General features: G+C 34.0%; 2 protein-coding genes and 1 non-coding gene across 3 annotated transcripts; 2 read left to right on the top strand and 1 right to left on the bottom strand.

Annotated features, from left to right (window-relative positions):
* Positions 1–5,192: 5,192 nt before the first annotated feature.
* Positions 5,193–5,264, top strand: TRNAC-GCA (transfer RNA cysteine (anticodon GCA)). Its single transcript has one exon. It is a non-coding gene; the product is annotated as a tRNA-Cys (tRNA).
* Positions 5,265–5,737: 473 nt separating this feature from the next.
* LOC130800050 (serine/threonine-protein kinase BSK2-like) lies at positions 5,738–11,744 on the bottom strand. The gene is made up of 10 exons (XM_057663394.1): positions 11,397–11,744; positions 10,879–11,111; positions 9,639–9,774; positions 9,275–9,408; positions 8,021–8,126; positions 7,106–7,191; positions 6,766–6,954; positions 6,499–6,657; positions 6,280–6,393; positions 5,738–6,176 (listed from the first exon to the last, which is right to left on the bottom strand). The coding sequence occupies exons 1-10, from the start codon at positions 11,479–11,481 to the stop codon at positions 5,925–5,927; spliced, it is 1,494 nt and encodes a 497-aa protein (XP_057519377.1). The 5' UTR covers positions 11,482–11,744; the 3' UTR covers positions 5,738–5,924.
* Positions 11,745–13,309: 1,565 nt separating this feature from the next.
* On the top strand, positions 13,310–13,882 carry LOC130799295 (uncharacterized). Its single transcript, XM_057662396.1, has 2 exons — positions 13,310–13,545; positions 13,642–13,882. Exons 1-2 carry the CDS (start codon positions 13,310–13,312, stop codon positions 13,880–13,882), a joined length of 477 nt encoding a protein of 158 aa, XP_057518379.1.
* The last annotated feature ends 8,809 nt before the right edge of the window (positions 13,883–22,691 follow it).

Here is a 22,691-nt window from a genome sequence, read left to right as displayed (position 1 = left end):
TAATCACCCAACTCTAACATACGGTTATGCTCAAGCACCAAAAGTTTCAAGGCATGAATGGATACATGACAATATAGTGGTTTCATCCAATTATAGCGTAAAGACCTTGAAATAGAATTCATGGATTCCTACAGAGCTTGTCAAATCTTCGATTACTGATTAGTTATTTGTGTGTGTGCCCTTTTAAATAGGGTATCAAAGGAGCTATTATCGCTACCAAGATAGTACTTGAATGATGAGTGTTAGCTTTCAACTCTGCTAGTAGTCTGGTTGCCCATGTGTGCACAGTCATTCGTCCATGCATGCACAAATTTCTCTTTGTGTGGAATCCATGTTCCAACCAAATATCGAACGACCCTTTTATTTCTAGTTGACCAAGTAGCCACAATCGATCCCCATTTATTTTCAAATTCGTTGGGCGTAAAACAATTAACCAAGGGGTTCCATGTAGTTTGCCTGAATATCTTCCCTCGTTGATTTCTTTTCCCACCGCACAATTTGTCCACCATATTTTCTACGTCATTTGCAATGTGTCATACGAATAATAAATGTCTCACATCAACATTAAAGAGAAGATTAGATATAAATAACATTGTTATCATCTTCATCATACCTAGTGTATCCCGCTCATAGAAAACTATGGTCAGGGTCTGGGGACGGAAGGATGGCGGCAACTCATACTCATAAAGGAGAGCGCGACCAAAAGAGTCCCCCAACTTGAGAAAGATAAAGAGAAGTTTTTGCAACATAAAAGATGAAAAAAATGCATATAGATAAAAATAAATAAGTAAAAACAATTAAAAAAATAATAATAAATAAAAATTTAAAAATTTAAAAATAAATAAAAAGAAAAATAAAAAGAAAACAATAATACGAATAAAACTGATAGAAAGGAGAAAAAGCTAGGGAACAAGAACACCAACAAGAAATCGAAGAGGGAATCAGTAATTTGAAACATGGAGCGCCTCCAACTACCTCTAACCCTAGTCAGGTCCTTAGAGAGGTTTAACTCATGCAAGTTAGCTTTTATTTTCTTATCCCAAGTTATCCTGGGTCTTCCTCGACTCCTTTTACCATCTACTATAATGATTTCTACCAACCTCACAGGAGCGTCGAAAGTCTTTCTCTGCACATGTCCAAACCACCTAAATCTATTTTCGCGCGTTTTTCCGAAAATTGGTGCAACCCCTAGTTTGTCTATACACTCTTGTTTCTTAATTCGATCCATCAATCTGTGCCCGTACATCCACCTCGGCATACCCATTTCTGTGACTTCCATCGTACATTTAAAAATCTTCTTTACGGGCCAATATTTTGTCCCATATAGAAAAGCCGGTCTAATTGCCACCCAGTAAAATTTTCCTTTTAACTTACTAGGGAACTTCTTATCACATAGTATCGCGATGGATGCTCGCCACTTGAGCCAACCCGCATGTATATAATGACTAACTTCTTCGTCAATCTCTCTATCCCTTTGAATGATCAATCCCAAATACTTATACTTGGTCGTACTTTTAACAACTTCTTCACCAATGTACACCTCTGGCTCACCTACCGGTGATGTCCCACTAAAGTCACAACGCAAATACTCGATTTTCATATGGCTTATGCGCAACTCTTTACCTTCTAAACTTTCCTCCACTCATCCAATTTATTACTAACATCCTTTTTAGTTTCTGATTCCAACACGATATCGTCAGCGAATAACATTCACCACGGTACCGTCTCCCAGATAGATTTAGAAATCTCTTCCATACTGACAGTAAAAGTGAAAGAACTTAGAGTCGATCCCTGATGTAGTCTACTTTAACTGGGAAAGGCTCTATTATCCCTATCGGTGTTTGAATGTTAGTCGAAACTCTATCATACATATCCCGTATAGCCTCAATGTACACTGAAGAAATACCTTTAGCCTTAAGGCTATCCTAGATGATGCATCGTGGTATGCTATCATACGCTTTCTCCAAGTCGTTGAACACTATATGCAGATCTTTCTTCCGCTCCTTATATGTTTCCATCAATCTCCTCAAAACATGAATAGCCTCAGTAGTTGACCTTTCTACCATAAAATCGAATCGGTTCTCTCTAATCACCATTTCTTGTCTAATTCTACTCTCTATCACTCTTTCCCAAATTTTCATTATGTGGCTTAGAAGTTTGATACCTCTATAGTTCCCGCATATTTGCGCATCGCCTTTGTTTTTAAACAGAGGTATTATTGTGATGTTCCTTCATTCATCTGGCATCTTATGTGTCCTCAAGATAACATTAAAGAGGTTAGTCAGCCAACGAATGCCCTCTTCTCCTAAACCCCTCTACACCTCAATCGGGATGTTATCTAGCCCGACTGCCTTTGCTCTCCGCATCTTTTTGAGAGCTTCTCCTACTACCTCTATGGTAATATCACTCGTTGAGCCATATTCTTGTGGTCGTTGGAGGTCAGAAGTTTTACTATCCTCCTCCTTTGGCCCCCTAGACTCATTGAGTAGTTGAGAGAAATACTAACGCTATTTGGTTTTGATGTCCTCTTGTCTCAGGAGAACTCGTCCTCCCTTATCTTTGATGTATTTCACTACCTCTAAGTCCTGCTTTTGTCTGGACCTAGTCCTTACCAACTTAAAAATATGTTTCTCCCCCTCTTTGGTATCAAGCTTCCGATAAAAGTCTTCATAAGTACGACTTTTTGCCTCTGTTACTGCTTTCTTTGCCACTCACTTTGCTTCTTTGTAGAGTTGTCTCTTTTCTATCCTATCCTCCTCCTCCGTGCATGTAATAAGTTCCTTAAATCTCTTGTTTTTATCCTCTATCTTCTTCTCAACCTCATCGTTCCACAACCACGACTCTTTGAACACTTTTGGTTTCCCCGATAACACCCCCAAGGTCTCTTTTGCCACTTTTCGAATGGTTTTTGTCATGTTCACTCATATTTCATTCGCATCCTCATACTAACTTGGAAAGCCTAACGAACTTATCTTGCTTGACACGATTGTGATTTGAGTCTCCCCTACATGATCTTTTCCCTGAACTCGATCTTCTTCTCTACCATTTTCTTTCTCATCCTAAAAACTAGTACTAAAAGTCTATGTTGGGTCATATCTGTACCCAACACCACCTTAAAATCCAAGCATAAGGCTCAATCTCCCTTGCGTTCTAAGAAATAATCAACTTGGGTTGCATGCCCATCGCTCTTATATGTAATGAAATGCTCATCTTTCTTCCTAAAGATCAAATTCTAAGCAATAGTCATCTAGAAAAAATACTAGGAAACTTTTGTCTTATTGAGGTCATGATAAATGCAAGTTGCATGTCGGTTGTACTAAGCTCTTGTACATGTTGTCGAATATCTACAATCAACCTATTTGCCCTTATATGACTATCTCTGTATACCAAAACTGGGTGGTTATGTCTTCCTTTTACACCACACCAGGACACACCCTAACCGTGCAAAGTCTTTCCCCTGATTTACGACTACTTCCTACAATCATAAATTTACACCCACATGTTCTACTTCTAGAACTGGGTCGAGCAACATTATCTAGATTATGCAATTCACCCCTAATATTACCATAGCGGTGACATCGTAAGTACAAACTAACTCTAGAACGTCCTTCTTTATGTTTATACGAGGCACGTGTAAATTGAAAATCAATTCCTAATGCTATCTTATCAGCCCAAGCATGTAATTCATCAATAAAATCAAATTCCTTATCCAAAACAAATCTATCAGAATAATCTACATTATCCCCTAAATTTTCAAAGTCCTAGAAATATAAATTAATTTTTAAGCATTAATAAATATTAAGTAAATAATAATAATAAATAACATTTAATAATATAATTATTACGTTAGTTTCAAATAAAAACTAAAACATACATTAAGTTAATAAAATATTAAATAAATAAACATACATTAAGTTAATAAATATTAAGTGTAACAATACTCCCTTCTATTCAGCTTATGTGTCTCATTTCCTTTTATGGTCAAGTCACCTTAATTGTCCTATTTCTATTTTTGGTATGAGTTTTTGACTTTTATGCCCTTAGTAGCTTTATCCTATTTTCCATTATATCCTCCATTGTCCATACTAATTTTTCCTCCCTTACATTAAAAACACATAATATCACTCTCTTTCATACCCTTAGGGTCCCACTTTTGACTCTCCTTAAAATCCGTGAAAAGTCAAATGGGACTCCTAAGGTAAATAGGAGGGAGTATTAAGTAAATAATTATTAAGTTTAATAATAATAATAATAAAATAACATTTAATAATAAAAATATAAATATAAATATCATTAACTAAAATATAAATATAATAAACATAAATGATAAATAAATAAATTACTACAAAATATATTAAATAATATTAAAATAAAAAATAGTTTAAATAAACAAGAGGAATAAAAAATAAAAAAAGGAGCAAGTCGTGCGCGGCTAGGCTGTTGGTGGGTCGCGTGAAACGTGTGACTGAACTGCGGTCCAGTCGCGCATTTCACGCGACCCAACCACGGCCCGGTCATGTGTTTCATGCGCCATTCCATTTTTTTTTTTTTTGAAAAATTTTGAATCGATTCATAAGCTTACCGAATTGTATTCATGCTCATTTTGGTTGGCCATTGTAATTTAATTTTTAGTTTAGCTTATTTTAGTTTAGAGAGTGTTTACAGAGAGTTTTTAAATAGATGTTAGAGATTCAATCATTTAAGATTTGAAAATTATGCGGGATAATTTTAAAAATTTATTATATAAAGAATAGAAATAAAATGAAAAAGAACTATAAAGTTTAATAATCGCGTGAAATTAAAGAGATGGCTAAGACGTTTGATGAGATGGATGAGTCATCTTATAAGTCCAACAAAAATCAATTAGAATCAGAATCAGCTTGAGAATTGTAATAATAAGAACAATTGCTTTTGATAATGATGATGAAAGTATGCCTAATACGAATTGCCCTAACAGTCCAATTTGACCACATTTCTACAAAATAACCTTATGTTAACATGAAATTGGGTTTTATTTTTTGTAATGGTACAATGTTGATTAATTGCCATTAGAGTATAACTTTATATAGACTTCCTTTTTCTCTATATAGTGAATAATAGAAATTTTATGTAACCAGAGGAGTAGCAATAGTTAAGTGGTACTTCTATACCCATTGTATTTATACGCATTATTTTTGTATGATAACAACAAAGGGTCCATAGCTCAGTGGTAGAGCAATTGACTGCAGATCAATAGGTCACCGGTTCGAACCCGGTTGGGCCCTTGTTAATATGTGATTTTTTTTTATTTTAGGCATTTTCGTGATCTATTTGATTAATTCCCATGTCTTCTAAATAGTGCAAAACAATCTATCACATAAGGCTTTAAAAATTTATTTTTATACTTTATTTATTATTTTCATAACTATAAACACATATATACAATTTCACCGAAAAGTAACCAAGTAATAAACAACCAAGTATTATTAGTTTTTCAAAATCCGTGAACCAATTAGAAATAAGCTAATCTGTTTCAAATATTTCACTTCCATTTAAAATCTTATGTATTGGCTAGTTAAAAGTTTAATTAATGGAGAGATTTTATGAAATAGAAGTACCAAGTAAATTGTAGGGGTTTATAAGAGAGAATTGCCACATGAGCCCAAAATTTAGGAGACCGCACTGTTGATCAGGGTTTGCAGTCAGTTTCTTTTTATTAGAAAGTCTGATTCATCTCAACAATGTCAGCAAATTGCAGTGAAGTTAAGGCCTAGTATTTTCTTAATTCCTCAATAAAAGTAGCATAAATTTAGTTTTCAATTAATCTCTATAATATACTTTTCCATATTACAATATTTGTATAATTCAATGCAGCACCACATGGAATCGGAGAAAATATAACCCATATCCTAGAGCAGTGTTACAGGAATCGAAAACAAAGAATTTCAGCCTCGCCAACAAGTTTGCCGCTTGGCTTCAAAAGCAGCACCATCATGTAGCATATCTTGCGCATCAGCTTCCATCCCTAGCTTGGAAAGTGCAAGGGCCTGCAAATAAAACGCCGTTGGCCACTCTGGTATGCATACCTGTGCCTGCATTGCATCTCTAAGGGCAAGCTCGGGTTGCCCAATCATCATGTAACACAGTGTCCTCCTTGCTAATACAGTTGCTGAAGGTGCCGGCATCATAGCCACCAACTGTATGTTTAAGCAACACAACCATCAGTTGCAAGAACATCTCGAGTCTCGCCATACTTTACAGAAAGAAAGATTGCGTTTAGGAAGCTTGCATGTTAAGTACCTTTGAATAGTGGTCTATAGCATTTTGGAAATCCTTGTCTCTAAATGCAATGTCGCCAAATTTCTTCGTATTTAACATGTCTTGTACTTGTTGTGTCCAATCTTGAAATGAGAGCTGCATATGGACAGGCAAATGATGAGAAGCAGCTTACGGAGAGCAAGATGCACACTATCAGAAAGAACCAGCAAGCTAACTTCAATGAGGAAAGGTTATATGTACCTCATTATCAGCACCCTCGTCATCTTTATACCCGGTTTTAAGCAATATGTCGTGCACAGCAGTGAGGTCCATCCTTTCGCAAGCCTTCCCGAGAGGAGAGAGCATTATTGGCACCACTACTGCAGTCTTGGGCAGCCCCATCAAAACATGGGATGCAACCTACAATCAATTGTTTCCAGTCGGTGAGGGATCTATTAGTTCGGGAAAACAATATACAAATTTGGTTGCAAAAGCAGCTCGTGAATAAACATTGATGAGTACGTGTACCTCTTTTTGTTTTTGCAGTGGTTCTATTGCTGTAAGAAGGAACTTGATGTCAGGCCGATCCCTTGCTTCATACTGAAGGCATTTTGACGCTAGTTCAATCATAGTAGCAGCATAATCGTTTTCATACTGTCCTTCCAATGAAGAATCCATCAACACTAATGCACTCTTTCCTCGTATTATGTCTAGCGCCTGAGTAGGAATCATATATAATTAGCATATTCTAGCAAAAGTTCATGGAATAAAAGAAATTATCCACAAGTAATCAATTTACAATACAAAAAACAAAAAAAAAAAAAAAAAAAAAAAAAAAAAAAAAAAGTTTAGTTTCATGATTACATACATGACTCGGAGGTATATGTTTCCCACTTAAAAGGTCAAGTAGAATGGTTCCATAACTGTAGATGACACTTTCAGGGATAACCCTACCTGCAGAGATTCAACAAGTGAAGTTCACTTATATAATGATAGCTTCCGGTATAAATGAGGAATGAAAAACAAAGTTCTAATTACTTTGCAAGAGAATGCCCATCAAAATTTCGAGATCTATGATATTAGAAGTTGTTAGGGAAATCTGGGACATCGGAAGTGAACAGACAAGAACAGAAGACAGTAACGGCTTTTCATTAGAAATATTGGCTCAGTATATAACCATTGATTTAAGTCAGAATCAGCGAAACTAATCACATCAGTCGACTCAGAACAGAAGTATATTGTCTAAGTCCACTTTGAAAATTTTCACTCACAAAACATTGTGAATCACAATTTTAAAGCAACCAAGGAACTTGGAGTCAAATATATGGAAGATGCATCAACAAACATGTGGTTCAATGAACACTGCATCCCTATACTAGGAATTAGGAAAGTAAATGATGAACTCTTGACAACAGAAAAGGAGCTATCATAGGTATAAATGACCAAACCAATGAAATAAAAAAATTCGTTGAGTATCGTCTCTAGTTGAGATAAAAATGTATTAACATACAGTTATTACAAGGGGGAAGCCATTTCATACCTGAATGACATACAATGTACTTCTATAAGCACGATATATAGCATCTAAACAAACCCCCAGCTCAGGGATAGATTTGGGGTCGTAAAATTGCAATACACAATGAATAAGTTTCTACCTAATAAACACAATTTGCTGTCTAGTTGGGTAATTCACATCATAAAAGTTGGAACAAGTAAAGAACCTCACTACCATATTAATAATCAAGCATAAATTAAGGTTAGAGATAGATCAGCAGTTTATTACCAGTCTGCATAAACTCTGGTGGTGTATAGGCCAAGTTCGTACTATAACTTTTACCATCTCTACTGTTCTTCATCAGGCCAAAAGTGGATAAACGAGGATCACCATCCTGTAAAGAAGAGTCAGATGTATAAAAGTTCAGACAAGTACCACAAGGATGTAGACCAAACCATTTGAACAACTAGTACATGCTTCAAACAGCCTGGAAGAGCAACAAACACAATGTGTAGGCTAAGTAAAAGAGCTACTCAACAACAAACTATTCAAAATCATCCATGCAAAGCATTAAAAAAGGTGTCCAGTAAAAACATGGTAAAGTTCTAACCAAGAAATAAAACAAACAAAATACCAAACAAAAAGGTTGAAACAACAAAGTTACTCTTGGATGTAAGATAAATTCAACTTAGTGTAAATTAGTACATATCAAATAGAGTAATAATATTAGAGTTCCTAAACTATATAATTTCAAAAATTACTCTATGCCAGAAAATGTTTGGTACATTCACATATATATAATTTAGATACAATCTTCCACGAGCTCTACATTGAGTATAAAGTACATATCACAACAGCAACTAGAAACAATTCCCAAAAGAGACTAGAAATCCATTAATATGACTAGTGTTACCGAATTTGTTTGTTGAATTCCAAATTCACCCAAAATAAGACAAAAATAAACCAAAACCGAACATATTTGACTTGTATTATTCACAGGGTAGTTAACGAAACACGTAACACTGATCAAGACTAAACTATGTCATGACAATATCCAATATCAACAAAACTTTAGAATAAATGCCCGACTCAAGGTTCTGATAATTGAACACATCAACATTCCAAATTCCACCATCCCTTACAGGAAAACACTTAATGACTTTGGTTGTTTTTGAAGTTCATACCCCTTCCAATGTCATTCCAAAGCTTAATACATCTACTTAATAGTCTAGTAGAGTAGAATTACTTCCTCAGCTTCTTTATTATTGCAACAAGGACTTGTAATTTTCTCTCACAAAATGGTGGGTCCATGTTAAGTGTAAAAAGAACTACAGGAAGTATTAAGAACTCTAGCAGAATTCACTACATTTCAATCAGTAAAATATAACTAATCAACATTACTATAATACTATCTACCAAGGTCGTAAATCGTAAAAAGCCAAAAAAATCAAAAAGGGACAAATAGCTAATGAAAGCACCAAAGTACTCAGAATTTACAGGACATAAGAAACAGTAGCAAACTTTCAGAGCAAGAGCACAAACCTCGTCAAAAAGCACTCTATATGCATTTAAATCATGATATATTTTCCAGTTTTCTGAACTGCAATGATCTAGAGCCAATGCAATATGATAGGCCACTCGCACACGCATTTCCCATGGAAGAGGTTGTTTATCATCTACAAAATATACCAAAGAAAAACAGTAAAATCCAGATATGAGTTTGCATAGAAAGTTCAACAAAATTACCAAAAGCCATGAACTGTCTTATCTACCCATCTATATGCATGCATTAACAGCTATGAAGATCTGATCTTTAATGTAAATTATATGCCAACCAAAGTAAAGGCAGTCGAGTGACTAAATCAGTAAGAGAAAGACATAAAAGGATAAATTTTCTGAAGCATACAATGGAAAAGATGCTTGGATAGAGTGTCATGGGGCATGAACTCGGCCACCAACAATCTCTCATCTCCCTCAGCACAGCATCCAATGAGGTTGGCCAACCATTTATGTCTGACATTCCCAACACCAGCGGCTTCTACCTATAATTTCAAATTTTTTTATTCAAGATAGACACAATTAGAATTAAAATTTACATGAATACCTAGATTTATATTTTGTCATTAAGGGTGGAACAACTTGAAAAAACAAGTACCATTTGAATGCATTACATGAAATCCAAGAACACCCCACACCAAATACCAAACCCTCAACATTGAGACGATCCACACTCCCGATGATAGAAATGGAAGAGAAGGTTATTGAGAAGTCAAACTAGTAGTAAAAGGAAACTAAGGATTGCAGCTAGCAATAATGTCAAATTCAAGAATTACATGAAATTCAACAAACACCGTCCCCACTCCCCTTTCTCAACCAACCTCCCAAAAAATGACTAGAATGCTAATAAAGAGCTATAAGCCAACTAATAGCTGGTAATGAGCAAATTTTAGCAATCCTAGTCAATTAGTACAAGTGTATTAGAAGCAATAAAATTTATTGCCATCCCAAATAAGGAAGCTATAAGGCAATCAAAGGCCTTCAAAACTTTTATCATCTAGCTACCCTACATTAAGATTTTGCTTTTTAAAATCCAAAACATCCTATGGTTGTTGAGGAAGTATATATAAAAGGGAAACCATTGATTCCAAAAGAGTGAGCAATTATTATCAATGAATTAGACAAAGTACTTAACCAAAGAGAAAAAAAAAACTATAAAGAGACAAAGGGTACAAACTCAAGAGAAAAAGATTTAGACCAAGAAAGGAAAAAAGTTGTACACTTTCCATTATTTCACTTTTATGTTTTATAACCTCATCAATCCTCTCTCCCTTCCAACAAATTTAGCATAATTCAACATTTATACCACATTAGCCTTTTTTTAGGGGGTTTAATGGAGAACCATTAAAGCAACAATGATCTACACCCAATTATACCATGCAACATGTTACATGATAAAAATTTTCTATAGCAATTACATAACATTTCTGAGACGTAGCAAATTTCAAAGGGATCGACGGTGAAGAATCTTTTCACTGCCTATACTTTCCCTAAATAAAATCACCAAACTAAAACACTTTAAGGAATTTTCTACAACTGAATTTATAATGATAATAATAAAGTTAATGTTTAAAGATAAGAAGTCAAACCAGAAATTGCTGAGCATCAGGCCAAGACAGCTTAGAGAAACGTTTAACAGCAATGAATATATTAGTTTCAAGTCTTCCTCTATAAACAACATTTGGGGCTTTCTCCCCACTTTCAGAAACTATACAATCTGGGTTAAACCCATTTGTGGCTTTTCTTAGCTCACTTAAACTATACTCCTTAAAAGCTGGACCTTTTTGCTGTTGATTATCACTTTCTTCTACTTCTCCACTTGCTGCATTTTCCCATTCATCAAAGTTAAAACAACAGAAATCAAAATCAAAAAAGCACCCACTACCCAGAAACATAAATTTCAAAATAATAATGGGAAATCTCTCATGAATAAGATACAATATGGAGTAGAACTAATATTTAAAAGGAAAATGGATAATACCCAGAAACACTAATGAAAGAACTAATCTTTAACAGAAAAATCAAACATTAAAAAAAAAATTAAATCAATATCCAGAAATAAAAATGGTGAAAAAGAATTAGGGATTCAAAGAAAAAAGGAAAATACCTGAGATTTGCTTGTCGGTTTCAGGGAGAGGAGGGGTATCCTTTGGAGAGCGGAGGAGTGTCGTTTTGGACTGTATGCAGCCCATATCTATCTTTCACATTATCAATTAAGCTTAAAATTCTGGGATTATTTAAAAGAGTTAGATCGCCATTGAATAGTAAAAATTTGGGTTTTTTTTTTTTCAACTTTGCAATTTTGAAGTGATAGTATGACAAAGAGAAGTTGCAGGGAAGTTAAAAAAAAATGAGTAAAGAAAAATGGAAGAAGGTCACGTGATAAAAGTATTCTGGAGCACGTGCTTAAGGAATGCAAGCATTGGAGAGGAAATTGACCACCAATAAAAGCATGCCTTTTAAACTTGTGGGAATAATTTGGAAAGATAAAGTAGAGGGTATTTAGAATTTTTGAAATCAAATCATCATCATAGTATCTTCCCAAAATGTAAAAATTTCAAATGGTAGTCTTAGATAGCTCAGACAAATGTACTTAGTCATTATGAGTAGTTGATTTTTATTATATGGTAAATGTGATCATCCAATTAACTAATTTAAAATAAGTAAATTATTAATTTAATCTATTATCTATTATCTATTATTTATATATTACATATAAAAAGAGAGCATGAGAATACAATATTCATTTTTTAATCTAATGAATAGTAGTTTTTTCTTTTGCTCAGCTTCTTCCATGTGGCCTGACAAACAATCCTCACCCTTGGTTTCACTCTTCTTCACATACCTGTTTACCATATTATGTCATTCCCTCCCCCATTTCCTTTGTCTCATTAGCTGAATCCCTCTATTTTCCTTGCTACATTTCTAATATTATGATTGATTTATTGTTTAATGTGCTTGGGTTTTTTTGACTCATCCTTCCTTTTCCCACACCATCTCCCCCATTGCCTTAAGGTTTGCTCTTGTGTTAGGTTCCCTGCTCCTCCCTTTTCATGAACTCCCATGATATATTCTTTACTTTTCTCTTTTTCTCTCTCTTTCAAGATTAGGGTTTTTTTATTTAGGGTTTAATTAATTTCTCAATCTTTCCTTAAGCTTTGCCTAATTTTGTTGCTTTAGATAATTTTTTGGTCTGTTGTCTGTTTTAGTTTTTGTGGATCTGATGAATTTTGTTCAACAGGCACAGACAAAATCGAGTGACAAGCAGTTGGCATCCTTAACAAATTCGAGGAGGTTGAAAGCTTCATACTAGAGTTCGGACACATCCGCAGGAATATCATGGTGAGTGATCAAAGAACAGGTAATTGAAATGTTTTGTATTCATAATAGTTATTTGTTTTTTTTAATTGCTTTAATAATGTTCTTTAGGTACTGTACGCCAAGTGTTTGCTGAAATTAGCAGATTTAGTAGGCATATAGGCAAGGAAGCGCATAGCTACGAGTCAGACCATGGTGATTTTGGCCTAGGTGAGAGGAATGAGAGTGGAGAACAATTGCTCCATTTTGCCCTAGCCCATGATTTGGTTATAGCAAACTCTATCTTCAGAAAGAAAAAGGAACACTTGATCACATACACAACCCAAATTGACTATGCCTAAGTGCATAGAGTAGATAGGGTCTTATGTCGAGATTGTAAGGTGATTCTGGGTACAAAGATGTCAGCGCAACATCGGTTGTTAGTGTTGGTTTTTATAATGAGTAAGAAAGCTGTCGACAAGAAGGTAAAGTGCTGACGTTTGATTATGTGGGGTAATCTTAAAGGGGAAGTAACCTCCACATTCTCGGCCAAGATTAAAGCGTTGGGCTACCGAAGAACGTCCGAAGACGCAAATGATATGTGGAAAACTATGGTTTAAACTATTTAACAAGCTGCTAAGGAACCCTTAGGAGTGTCAATAGGTAAACCAAAGGTGTATATGGAGTCGTGGTGGTGTAACGAGGAGGTGCGAAAGAAGATAAATGAAAAGAACAAAAGGTTCAAAGAGCTCATGGCCTGCACAGAAGAAGGAGATCAGACAAGTTAGAAAGAAATTTTATAAAGAGGGTAAACGGGTAGCAAAGAGAGCGGTGGCTGAGGCAAAAAGTCGAGCTTACAAAGACTTTTATAAAAAGTTAGATACAAAAGAGGGACAAAAACATATTTTCACGCTTGCAAAAGACAGGTCCCATAAGAAGCAAGATGTCGAGATAGTTAGGTACATTAAGGATGAGGATGGACGTGTTTTGTTGGGATAGGAAGACATCAAAACAAGGTGTTACTAATATTTTTCTCAACTACTGAGTAAAACTAGGGGGCTAGAGGAGGTGAGTGGGAAAACTCCTTATATCCAAAACCAACACGAATATGGGCCAAACAACGACATAACCACATATGAAGTTATAAAAGCTCTCAAATATATAGGGAAAGGCAAGGCAGTCGGTTCTGACAATATTTTGATTGAGATATGGAGGTCTTTAGGAGAAGAAGACATTCGATTATTAACTAACCTTTTTAATGTTATCTGGAGGACATACAGAATGCTTGAAGAATGAAAGAACAGTACACTTATTCCATTGTATAAAAACAAAGGTGATGCATAAGTTTGTGGGAATTATAGAAGGATTAAACTTCTCAGCCACATAATGAAATTGTGGAAAAGAGTGATAGAGAAGAGAATCGGACAATAGGCGGTGATTAGAGAATACCAATTTGGTTTCATCCCAGGGAGATCAACCACAGAGGCTATACATGTGTTAAGAAGATTAATGGAAAAATATAGGGAGAGAAAAAAGGATTTGCGTATGATGTTTATAGATTTGGAGAAGGCTTATGATAGCATATCACGATATACCATCTAGGAGAGCTTAGAGGCTAAAGGAATCTCACGGAGTCATATTGACGTATTACAAGACATGTATGATGGAGCATTAACGTACATACAAACACTCTTTAGGATTACAAAGTCTTTCTTAGTTAGTGTAGGTTTAGATCAGGGATTGGCACTAAGCTCTTTCATTTTTGAAATCATCATAGATGAGCTTTCCATGTCCATATGGGAAAATGTGTCGTGGTGTATGTTATTTGCCGACGATACAGTGCTGGTCCTAGAATCTCTTAAGGAGGCCAATACTAAATTAGATGAGTGGAAGCGATTTTAGAAAGCAAACAGCTTTGTATTAGCTGTACAAAAACATAATATTTGAGATGCAATTTCTGTGACAAAGAGCAAGATGATAGTCAAGATGTGACCATTGGAGGATATATAGTGACTAGTACCACCAAGTTCAAATATTTAGGGTTTGTTATCCAGAGTAATGGGGAGATCGATGAAGATGTAACACATCGTATACAAACGGGCTGGCTTAAGTGGCGAGCGGCCACTGGAGTGCTATGTGATAAGAAGTTCCCGACTTGACTGAAAGGTCAATTTTACAGATGTGCCATTAGACCAACATTGTTGTATGGGTCAAAGTGTTGGCCCGTTAAGAAGATTTACGAACAAAAGATAAAAGTGGTAGAGATGCGAATGTTGAGTTGGATGTGCGGTATAACAACGATGGATAAGATCAAAACTAGGAGTTTAGAGAGAAGCTAGATGTTGCCCCACTATCTGCTAAGATACCTTAAAATAGGTAAAAATGGTTTGGCCATGTGCAAAGAAAGCTTATTGACTCTCCTATCAAAAGGATATAAACCATTATAGTGGAGGGTAAGAGGAGTCGAGGAAGACCTAAGAAAACACGGGTTGAGCAAATTAAGGATGACTTGAGTAGGTTGCACCTCTCCGAGAACCTGACTAGGGTTAGGAAAAGTTGAAGACACTAGATTTACATTCTAGATTATTAATAGTTTCTTTAATTACCTTTAATTTCTCCCCCTGATGTCTAGTTGCTTCTTATTCTCCCTTTTTTGTCCTTTTTTACTCAACAGGTCTATTATGTTGTCTCAACCATTATTTTGGCTAATGTTCTTTCTCTGCAGGTGATTTTTCGCTTGAGGGATTAATGCCAATTACATTTCTCTCTATGCAGGGTTCTCACCTTTTGGGGGTTAAATTGGCCTATTTCCTCTGGCACACTCTCTCAAGGGAGTACGAGTATGGATTATTCGTCACCTTCCCTCACCCAAACCCTATTTTCGGGCGGGTTATTGGGTTGATGATGATGATGATAAAACTAAAAAAGAGAAAAACTTATAAAAAAAATCCCAAAGTTAACTATATATACTAATTTTAACGTAATTTGTTATAACTTTTATAAATCTGAAATCCTGTTGAAGTAAAGTTTAAAAAATGCTACCACTTGCGTTTCATTAAAGCTAGTTGCAACCATGTAGAATTTCCCATTTAAAAAAGTACTAAGACTGCTATATATATATATATATATATATATATATATATATATATATATATATATATATATATATATATATATATATATATATATATATATATATATATATATATATATATATATATATATATATATATATATATATATATATATATATATATATATATATATATATATATATTTTATATATGTGTGTGTGTGTCCAAATGTGATAAGATAATTTTATGAGTTTATGACATTGAGTATATTTGCCCAACTTAGTTTCGGATTGATTTAGTAACTTGTAATAAAAGAATCATTAAGATTTTTCTAATTTTACAAATCTTAACAGTACAAATTTACAAAACTTTTTACGTCAAATAGATTAACAAAGTATCATAAATACTAAGATATGGTCACTTTAGGACACCAATCTCCTTATTCTAAAAAAATATTGGTGACTAAAATCACTTTATTTTTAGTTTTTTACTTTTAAAAAGAAAAATACCACTTAGAAACTAACAATCATACAAATAAATAATTCTAAACAAAACTTTTTATTTTGTCATTTAAAATCACTTACTAACTTTTTTTGTAATGTTAATACTAGATCTAAAGAAAGTACAACAACTACAACATTGCATTGTTCCAATGACATTAACTTTTTCCACAAGCAGTTTTCAAAAAACCCGACCCGCTTGAACCTGCCCAATAACCCGCTGATGTATAAGTGGGTCATTTTCGAAAAATTCATAATTATTCCAAATGTAGGAAAGAAGAGTAGTTTCAGAAGAATGTTAGTTATTATTTTCGAATTAGTCTTAATTTAGTTCCTTAATCTTAGGTTTTTCTATTTTCTTATTATGTTATATTTAATGGCTCACATAGTACATTAAAAATTAAGAATGAAATACATAAGTGACTTCAAATCCTAAACGTAGTTTATGAAATTATTCAAGGTATCAGAACCAATTGTGTTTTCTGATGAATAATAAAAAGCCTTTTTTCGATTTCAGCATCTACGAAAAAATAACCATTAAAAAATTGAGAAGATTGAAAAATATTCTTTCCAAAACCTCAAATTGTTGCAACCTAAATGGTTCAACAACAATAAATTGACCTAAGTAACCAAAATCTAACCAAAATTTTATCTTTTTGACCAAATAAACAGATTAGCAACAATATTTAAAAATATCAAGTTCACAAAACTAAAAAAAGGAAAAACTAAAAAAAGGGAAAAAGCTTAATATAATATTAAAGTTAACGGCATTTAATATTTTTTTAACGAAATTTTCTATGGATTTTATAAAGTTGAAACCTTGATGTTATCCCGTGAAAAAAACTAAAAAAAGTGCTATAACTTATGTTTCTTTAAAACTGGTACCATATAGAATTTCCCTTTAAACAATTACTAAGAATGTAGTTTCAAATATTAGGTAATAAGACGTTACATTGCTTTATTACAATGATCGATATCATATATACAAATGCAATCATTATCATTTCTTGTATGACATATGAAGACAACCATGTCTATGTATAGTCCTTGCAAAATTAAATTACAATTTGTAGATATAAGAAACTAAATATTGTAGCATAGAATAACAATATATTTACATGTGTTCGGAATTAAAAGACATACCTCAAATACGGTAAATATCTCTTTACAAAATGCATTTAGTCTTATTTGATGGGTTCGAGATCCATAAGTCTTATAATTGTAGTAAGCAATGGAGGCTTTAATTATAGTTCTTTGAGTTTTGAAAAAAAAAATAAACATTGATAAACACAATATCATAACATTAATGGAAGTAAACCTTGTTAATTGTTTGATAAATTACATAATGCATTTTATTGAATAACAAAATAATTTACCTCATCATCCATCATGATCATGTGTAATGCAATTCCTTTAACATGTCTTTTACCGATGTCTTCTATTATTTTCAAGTATATATGACTTTAACCTTGATTTCAAGAAAACCCTTTGATTCCTTAATCTTAGAAAATTTTTTAAATGGTATAAAGTCATATTTTGTATGAACAAATAAATTTTCAGTTGTGATCTGAGCAATATAATTTAGTGGTATCTAATAATATCATGTAATGATTGTGTATTTTATAGTCTATATTATTGAATAATTATTATAGTGGTATAATCATTTAATGTGGTACTCCCTTCCTTCCCTAAAGAAGTCCGCATATGTCAATTTGGGTGTTTTATTTGTTGTTCACATAAAAATTTTTTCTATTTATTTCACAAAATTTGGGACAAAAATAACCTTATTTATTCTTATTTAATATTTTTAATAATACTTATGTTTTATAATAATACTTATGGTCTCTACATATCTTCCACAAACTTTCAAAAAAATAACCTTATTCATTTTAACATTTTTAAATTCCTTGTGGACCTCACATGTTTCCACTAACTTTACAAAATTATTTTTTATTAGTTGTAGTTTCCATATTTTTTCCACAAACTTTCTTTTAATATGTTTATAATATTTATGGTTCTCACTTTTCTTCCATCAAATTTATTATTTAATAAAATAATACATTCAATATCTAAAAGATTCTATTTTTCTTCATTCCAACGAACATTTTTGTGAGAACTTCATTAAGAAACGAAGGAAGTAACTCATAATTAAATATAATACTAAACATTGGTATCAATAATACTAAATATTGGTACGAATAACAACTAGAGTGCTATATTCATCAATGTAGTAATATATCATTGTGTAGAGGAAAAGAATATGAATAAATAGGAAGGAGAAGGAGGAATACTTCAAAGGGTAATTTTGTCATCATCACTACGAAATACCAATAACATTACTTCAATTCAAAGGATAGTATAATCATTAATTTAAAAAAATAAAGGGTGTTACTAAAATTCGCCACTCCTTTTCATTTTATCGCCACCCTCTCCTCAAAATTACATATTTGTCACTGGAGTTTAAAAAATTACAAAATTGCCACTGGACTTAAAACTTAATTAATAAATGTAAATCACGCTTAATAACACTATTAAGAATTTAATGCGGAAGATTTGTCCATATATATCGAATTCTGAGATGCGTATGAAGTACGAATTCAAACACGGTACTATCTCTCTAAAAACTGTTAAAGAAGTTGTAACCCGTAATTGGTTAAATATGGCTAACGAAAGCGACTATGAGTCGGATGCGGTACGTAAAGTTTTCGATTGGAATCGTTGGAAATTTTTTTAAAAAAATAAATAAATCGCACAAAACTGGGCGATTGAACCATGGTTCAATTGCACAAAACTGGGCGATTGGACCATGGTTCAGTCGCACAAAACTGGGCGACTGATCCTAGGTCCAGTCACCCAAATTTGTGCGACTGAACCATGGTTTAGTCGCCCCATTTTGTGCGATTGTTATTTTTTTATTTTTTTTTTAAATTTTAATTTACGTATTTATGTTTTTTTTAATTATTATTATTATTATTATTATTATTGTTGTTTTAGTTTTTGTTATTTTTTTTATTATTGTTATTACTATTATTATTATTATTATTATTATTATTATTATTATTATTATTATTATTATTATTATTATTGTTGTTGTTGTTGTCATTATTATTATTTTTATTGTTGATAATTTTTTTTTAATTTTTTTCATTTTTTTATTGACGTAATGTTTTTATTATTATTAAAATTGTTATTGTTCTTGTCATTATTAATTTGACCTTTCGTTATTTATTTATTTATTTATTTATTTATTTATTTATTTATTTATTTATTTATTATTATTATTATTATTATTATTATTATTATTATTATTATTATTATTATTATTATTATTATTATTATTGTTGTTGTTGTTGTTTTCATTATTATTATTATTATTGTAGTCATTAATGTACTTAATTTATATTATTTATATTTCAAATTTGCAGGAGTTTGAAAACTTTGAAGACAACGTAGACTACTCCGGTAGCTTGTTACGGATAGGGAATTTATCTCCGTAGATGAGTTACATAGTTGGGCCGATGCGATAGCAATAACAATCGGTTTTCAATTTACACGTGCTTCTTATAAAAAGAAAGAAGGACGTTCTAGAGTTAGTGTCTATTTAAGATGTCACCACTATGGTAATATTAGGGGTGATGTACATAATCTAGATAATACTGCCCGACCTGGTTCGAAAAGTAGAAGTTGCGGGTGTAAATTTTTGATTGTAGGAAGTAGTCGTAAACCACCAGAAAGACCTTGGACGGTAAGGGTGTGTCCTGGTGAAAAAGGAAAACATAACCACCCGTTCTTAGTGTACATAGATGGTCATGTAAGGGCGAATAGGATCAATGTAGATATTCGGGAGCACATACGACAGCTTAGTGCAACCGGAATGCAACCGACCTTTATTATGAATTCTATTAAAGATAATTTTCCTGGGTTTTATGCTAGTATGAATCATATATATAATATTAGGCAATCAATAAGGAGAGAAGAGATGGAGGGTAGGACTCCCCTTCAACACTGTCTTCATATGGGCACAGAACTTAATTACGTGGTTTGGATAGACTTGGATAACGAAGGGCAATTGAGCAGACTATTAGTTGCAAATCCTACCTCTATCCAAATGATACGTACATGGACGTATGTTGTGCTGATAGATACAACGTACAAAACGAACAAACAAAAGTGGCCACTATGTGAAGTGATCGGAATGACGCCAACCAATCACAACTTCTTGGTTGCGTTTTGTTTGATGCGAGATGAGGCGGCTGTGTCGTATTCGTGGGTGCTGCAGGGATTGAGAGATATTTTTGGCACTGCTCAGATTCCTAGCGTCATTGTAACCGATCGAGACGAAGGTTTATCTGCAGCTAGTCGTGACGTCTTCCCAGGTAAAAAGGCTTTGTTGATTCATTATTGTGGTTATATCTAATGATTATGTCTTAATTACGTTCAATGTTTTGTTTAATGTAGATGTGTGGCATTTGTTATGCATCTGGCATATTGCCAACGACGTTGAGAACATGGTGGACAAGTTGTGCGGTGGCAAGAAAAATCAACAAGGGCAGGTATTCAGGAAAAGTAGATGGAACCCCTTGGTTGAAAGTTCTACAATCGGGAAATTTGAACAGAGATGGCAAGCAATCGTCAGTACGTGGTCGGTTAGGAACAAAAAGGTCGTTCGGTATTTGACTGGAACATGGACTCCACTTAGAGAGAAATTTGTGCGTGCGTGGACAAATGATTGTTTCCACTTGGGTAACCAGACTACCAGCAGAGTTGAAAGCCAACACTCGTCTTTCAAGTATTACCTTGGTAGAGGTAATAGCTCATTCGATACCCTGTTCAAAAGGGCTCACGCACAGTTTACAAATCAGCAAGCTAGGATCTGACAAGCGCTATTGGAATCCATGACTTCTGTACCAAGGTCGACGCGATAACATTTCTTTTAACCTTTATATCGCCACGTATCTCTCTATGCCTTGGAGCAACTCCAGCTTGAGTATAACCGCGTTAGAACTGGGTGATTTTGTATTTAACAAATGCGGTTGTGTACTTCAACAAACCCATGGATATGCGGTTGTGTACTTCAACAGACCCATGAATTACCGTGTGCATGTTATTTACATATGTCCATAGGTACACATGGTGCTTTGTATGTGGATGACATTCATGAATTTTGGAGTACTTTGAGGTACACAGAGTTAGGAGACGAGACCAACGAAGAAGTACGATACGCGAACACCAATGACAAAGAGTACTTTCAATCTCTGGTCGATGAGGTCCTTAAATCTGATCCTGCTGTTGTACGCCGAATGTCTCAGGTACTTGAATATGAACTACACCCAGATGGTGCCGAAATACCTGAGCCTTATGCAAGTCCACCGAGAAAAGGAAGACCAAGCACAAGTAAAACCATGAGAAGGAGAAAAAGTTCATTTGAATATAGCAGATCATCTTCTCGTGGTCGATCTTCTTCCTGCGGGAGATCTAGTGGCAGATCTAGTGGTCGAGAGACGCAATCTTCAGTAGGAATTAAGTTTAGTTTCAACTTATCCGGTACTTGACTTAATTTTTCGTTTTTTGCATTAGTTTGTCACAGTTTACGCATATTAACCTTATTTACAATTATTGTAGATGATCCAGGAGGTAACTGTGGATTTAGAGCAATTGCCGTCACAGAGCTGGGAGGCGAGGAAGCATGGCCTCTTTTAAGACGTGCTATGAGTATGGAAATGCAAATGAACAGACCGCAATACCTAATTTTGTATCTATCCCAGGAGTCACTAGACGAGGCTATATTCAGAATAGGTTCACACATCAATGGACCTGCTCCTTATGGTTCAGAAATTTGTCACTGGATGGATGCACCGATGGCTTTGTACTCTGCAGCAACGTTTCTAAACATTGCCATTGCTTATTATGGTTCTGCTGACGGTAATTCGCAATACAATTGTTTGGTTCTTCCATTAAGGAAAGCACCGAGCGTGCATAGTGTAAATAAAGTAATACATATATGTTGGGTTAATGGAAATCATTTTGTTCAACTTTCAATGAACGACGATTCATCCCCACTCCCACCCATCCATGAACGTTGGAAACAAGCAGCTGACAATTTCACAAAACATCTTGACACACATTTCAATACGAGGATTATGCTCTGGAATAATCTACGCGGGCCACGACCACGACCAACTAATAACACCGCTGACAATGCTGTAAATTTAGATACTCCATAGAATTTATACACGACATTCATTAAAAGTTGTATATAATCCATAGTTACACTATTGTGTACACCAACGACATTCATTGACGAAAATAAATGCAATCATTAATGTAAAATAGTTTCAGTACAGACTATGAAGGGTCATGCCCTTTAAAAATTTGCCATTCTTCAAATAAATCTCTACAATCATTAAGGTATATTTGTAACGCATGTCGTTGACGGGGTTCAAATCCGCCAGCTGAGCAGGTAGTCTTGCCACTGGAGCGTATCGACTGGGCCATTCATTCAGGAACTGAAAACACAAAAGGATAACAGGA

This window comes from Amaranthus tricolor, chromosome 14, assembly GCF_026212465.1.
Source record: "Amaranthus tricolor cultivar Red isolate AtriRed21 chromosome 14, ASM2621246v1, whole genome shotgun sequence".
In the NCBI taxonomy this organism is placed as follows: Eukaryota; Viridiplantae; Streptophyta; class Magnoliopsida; order Caryophyllales; family Amaranthaceae; genus Amaranthus; species Amaranthus tricolor.
Note: the sequence above shows the minus strand (reverse complement) of the source record. Positions and strands in the feature narration are given on the sequence as shown.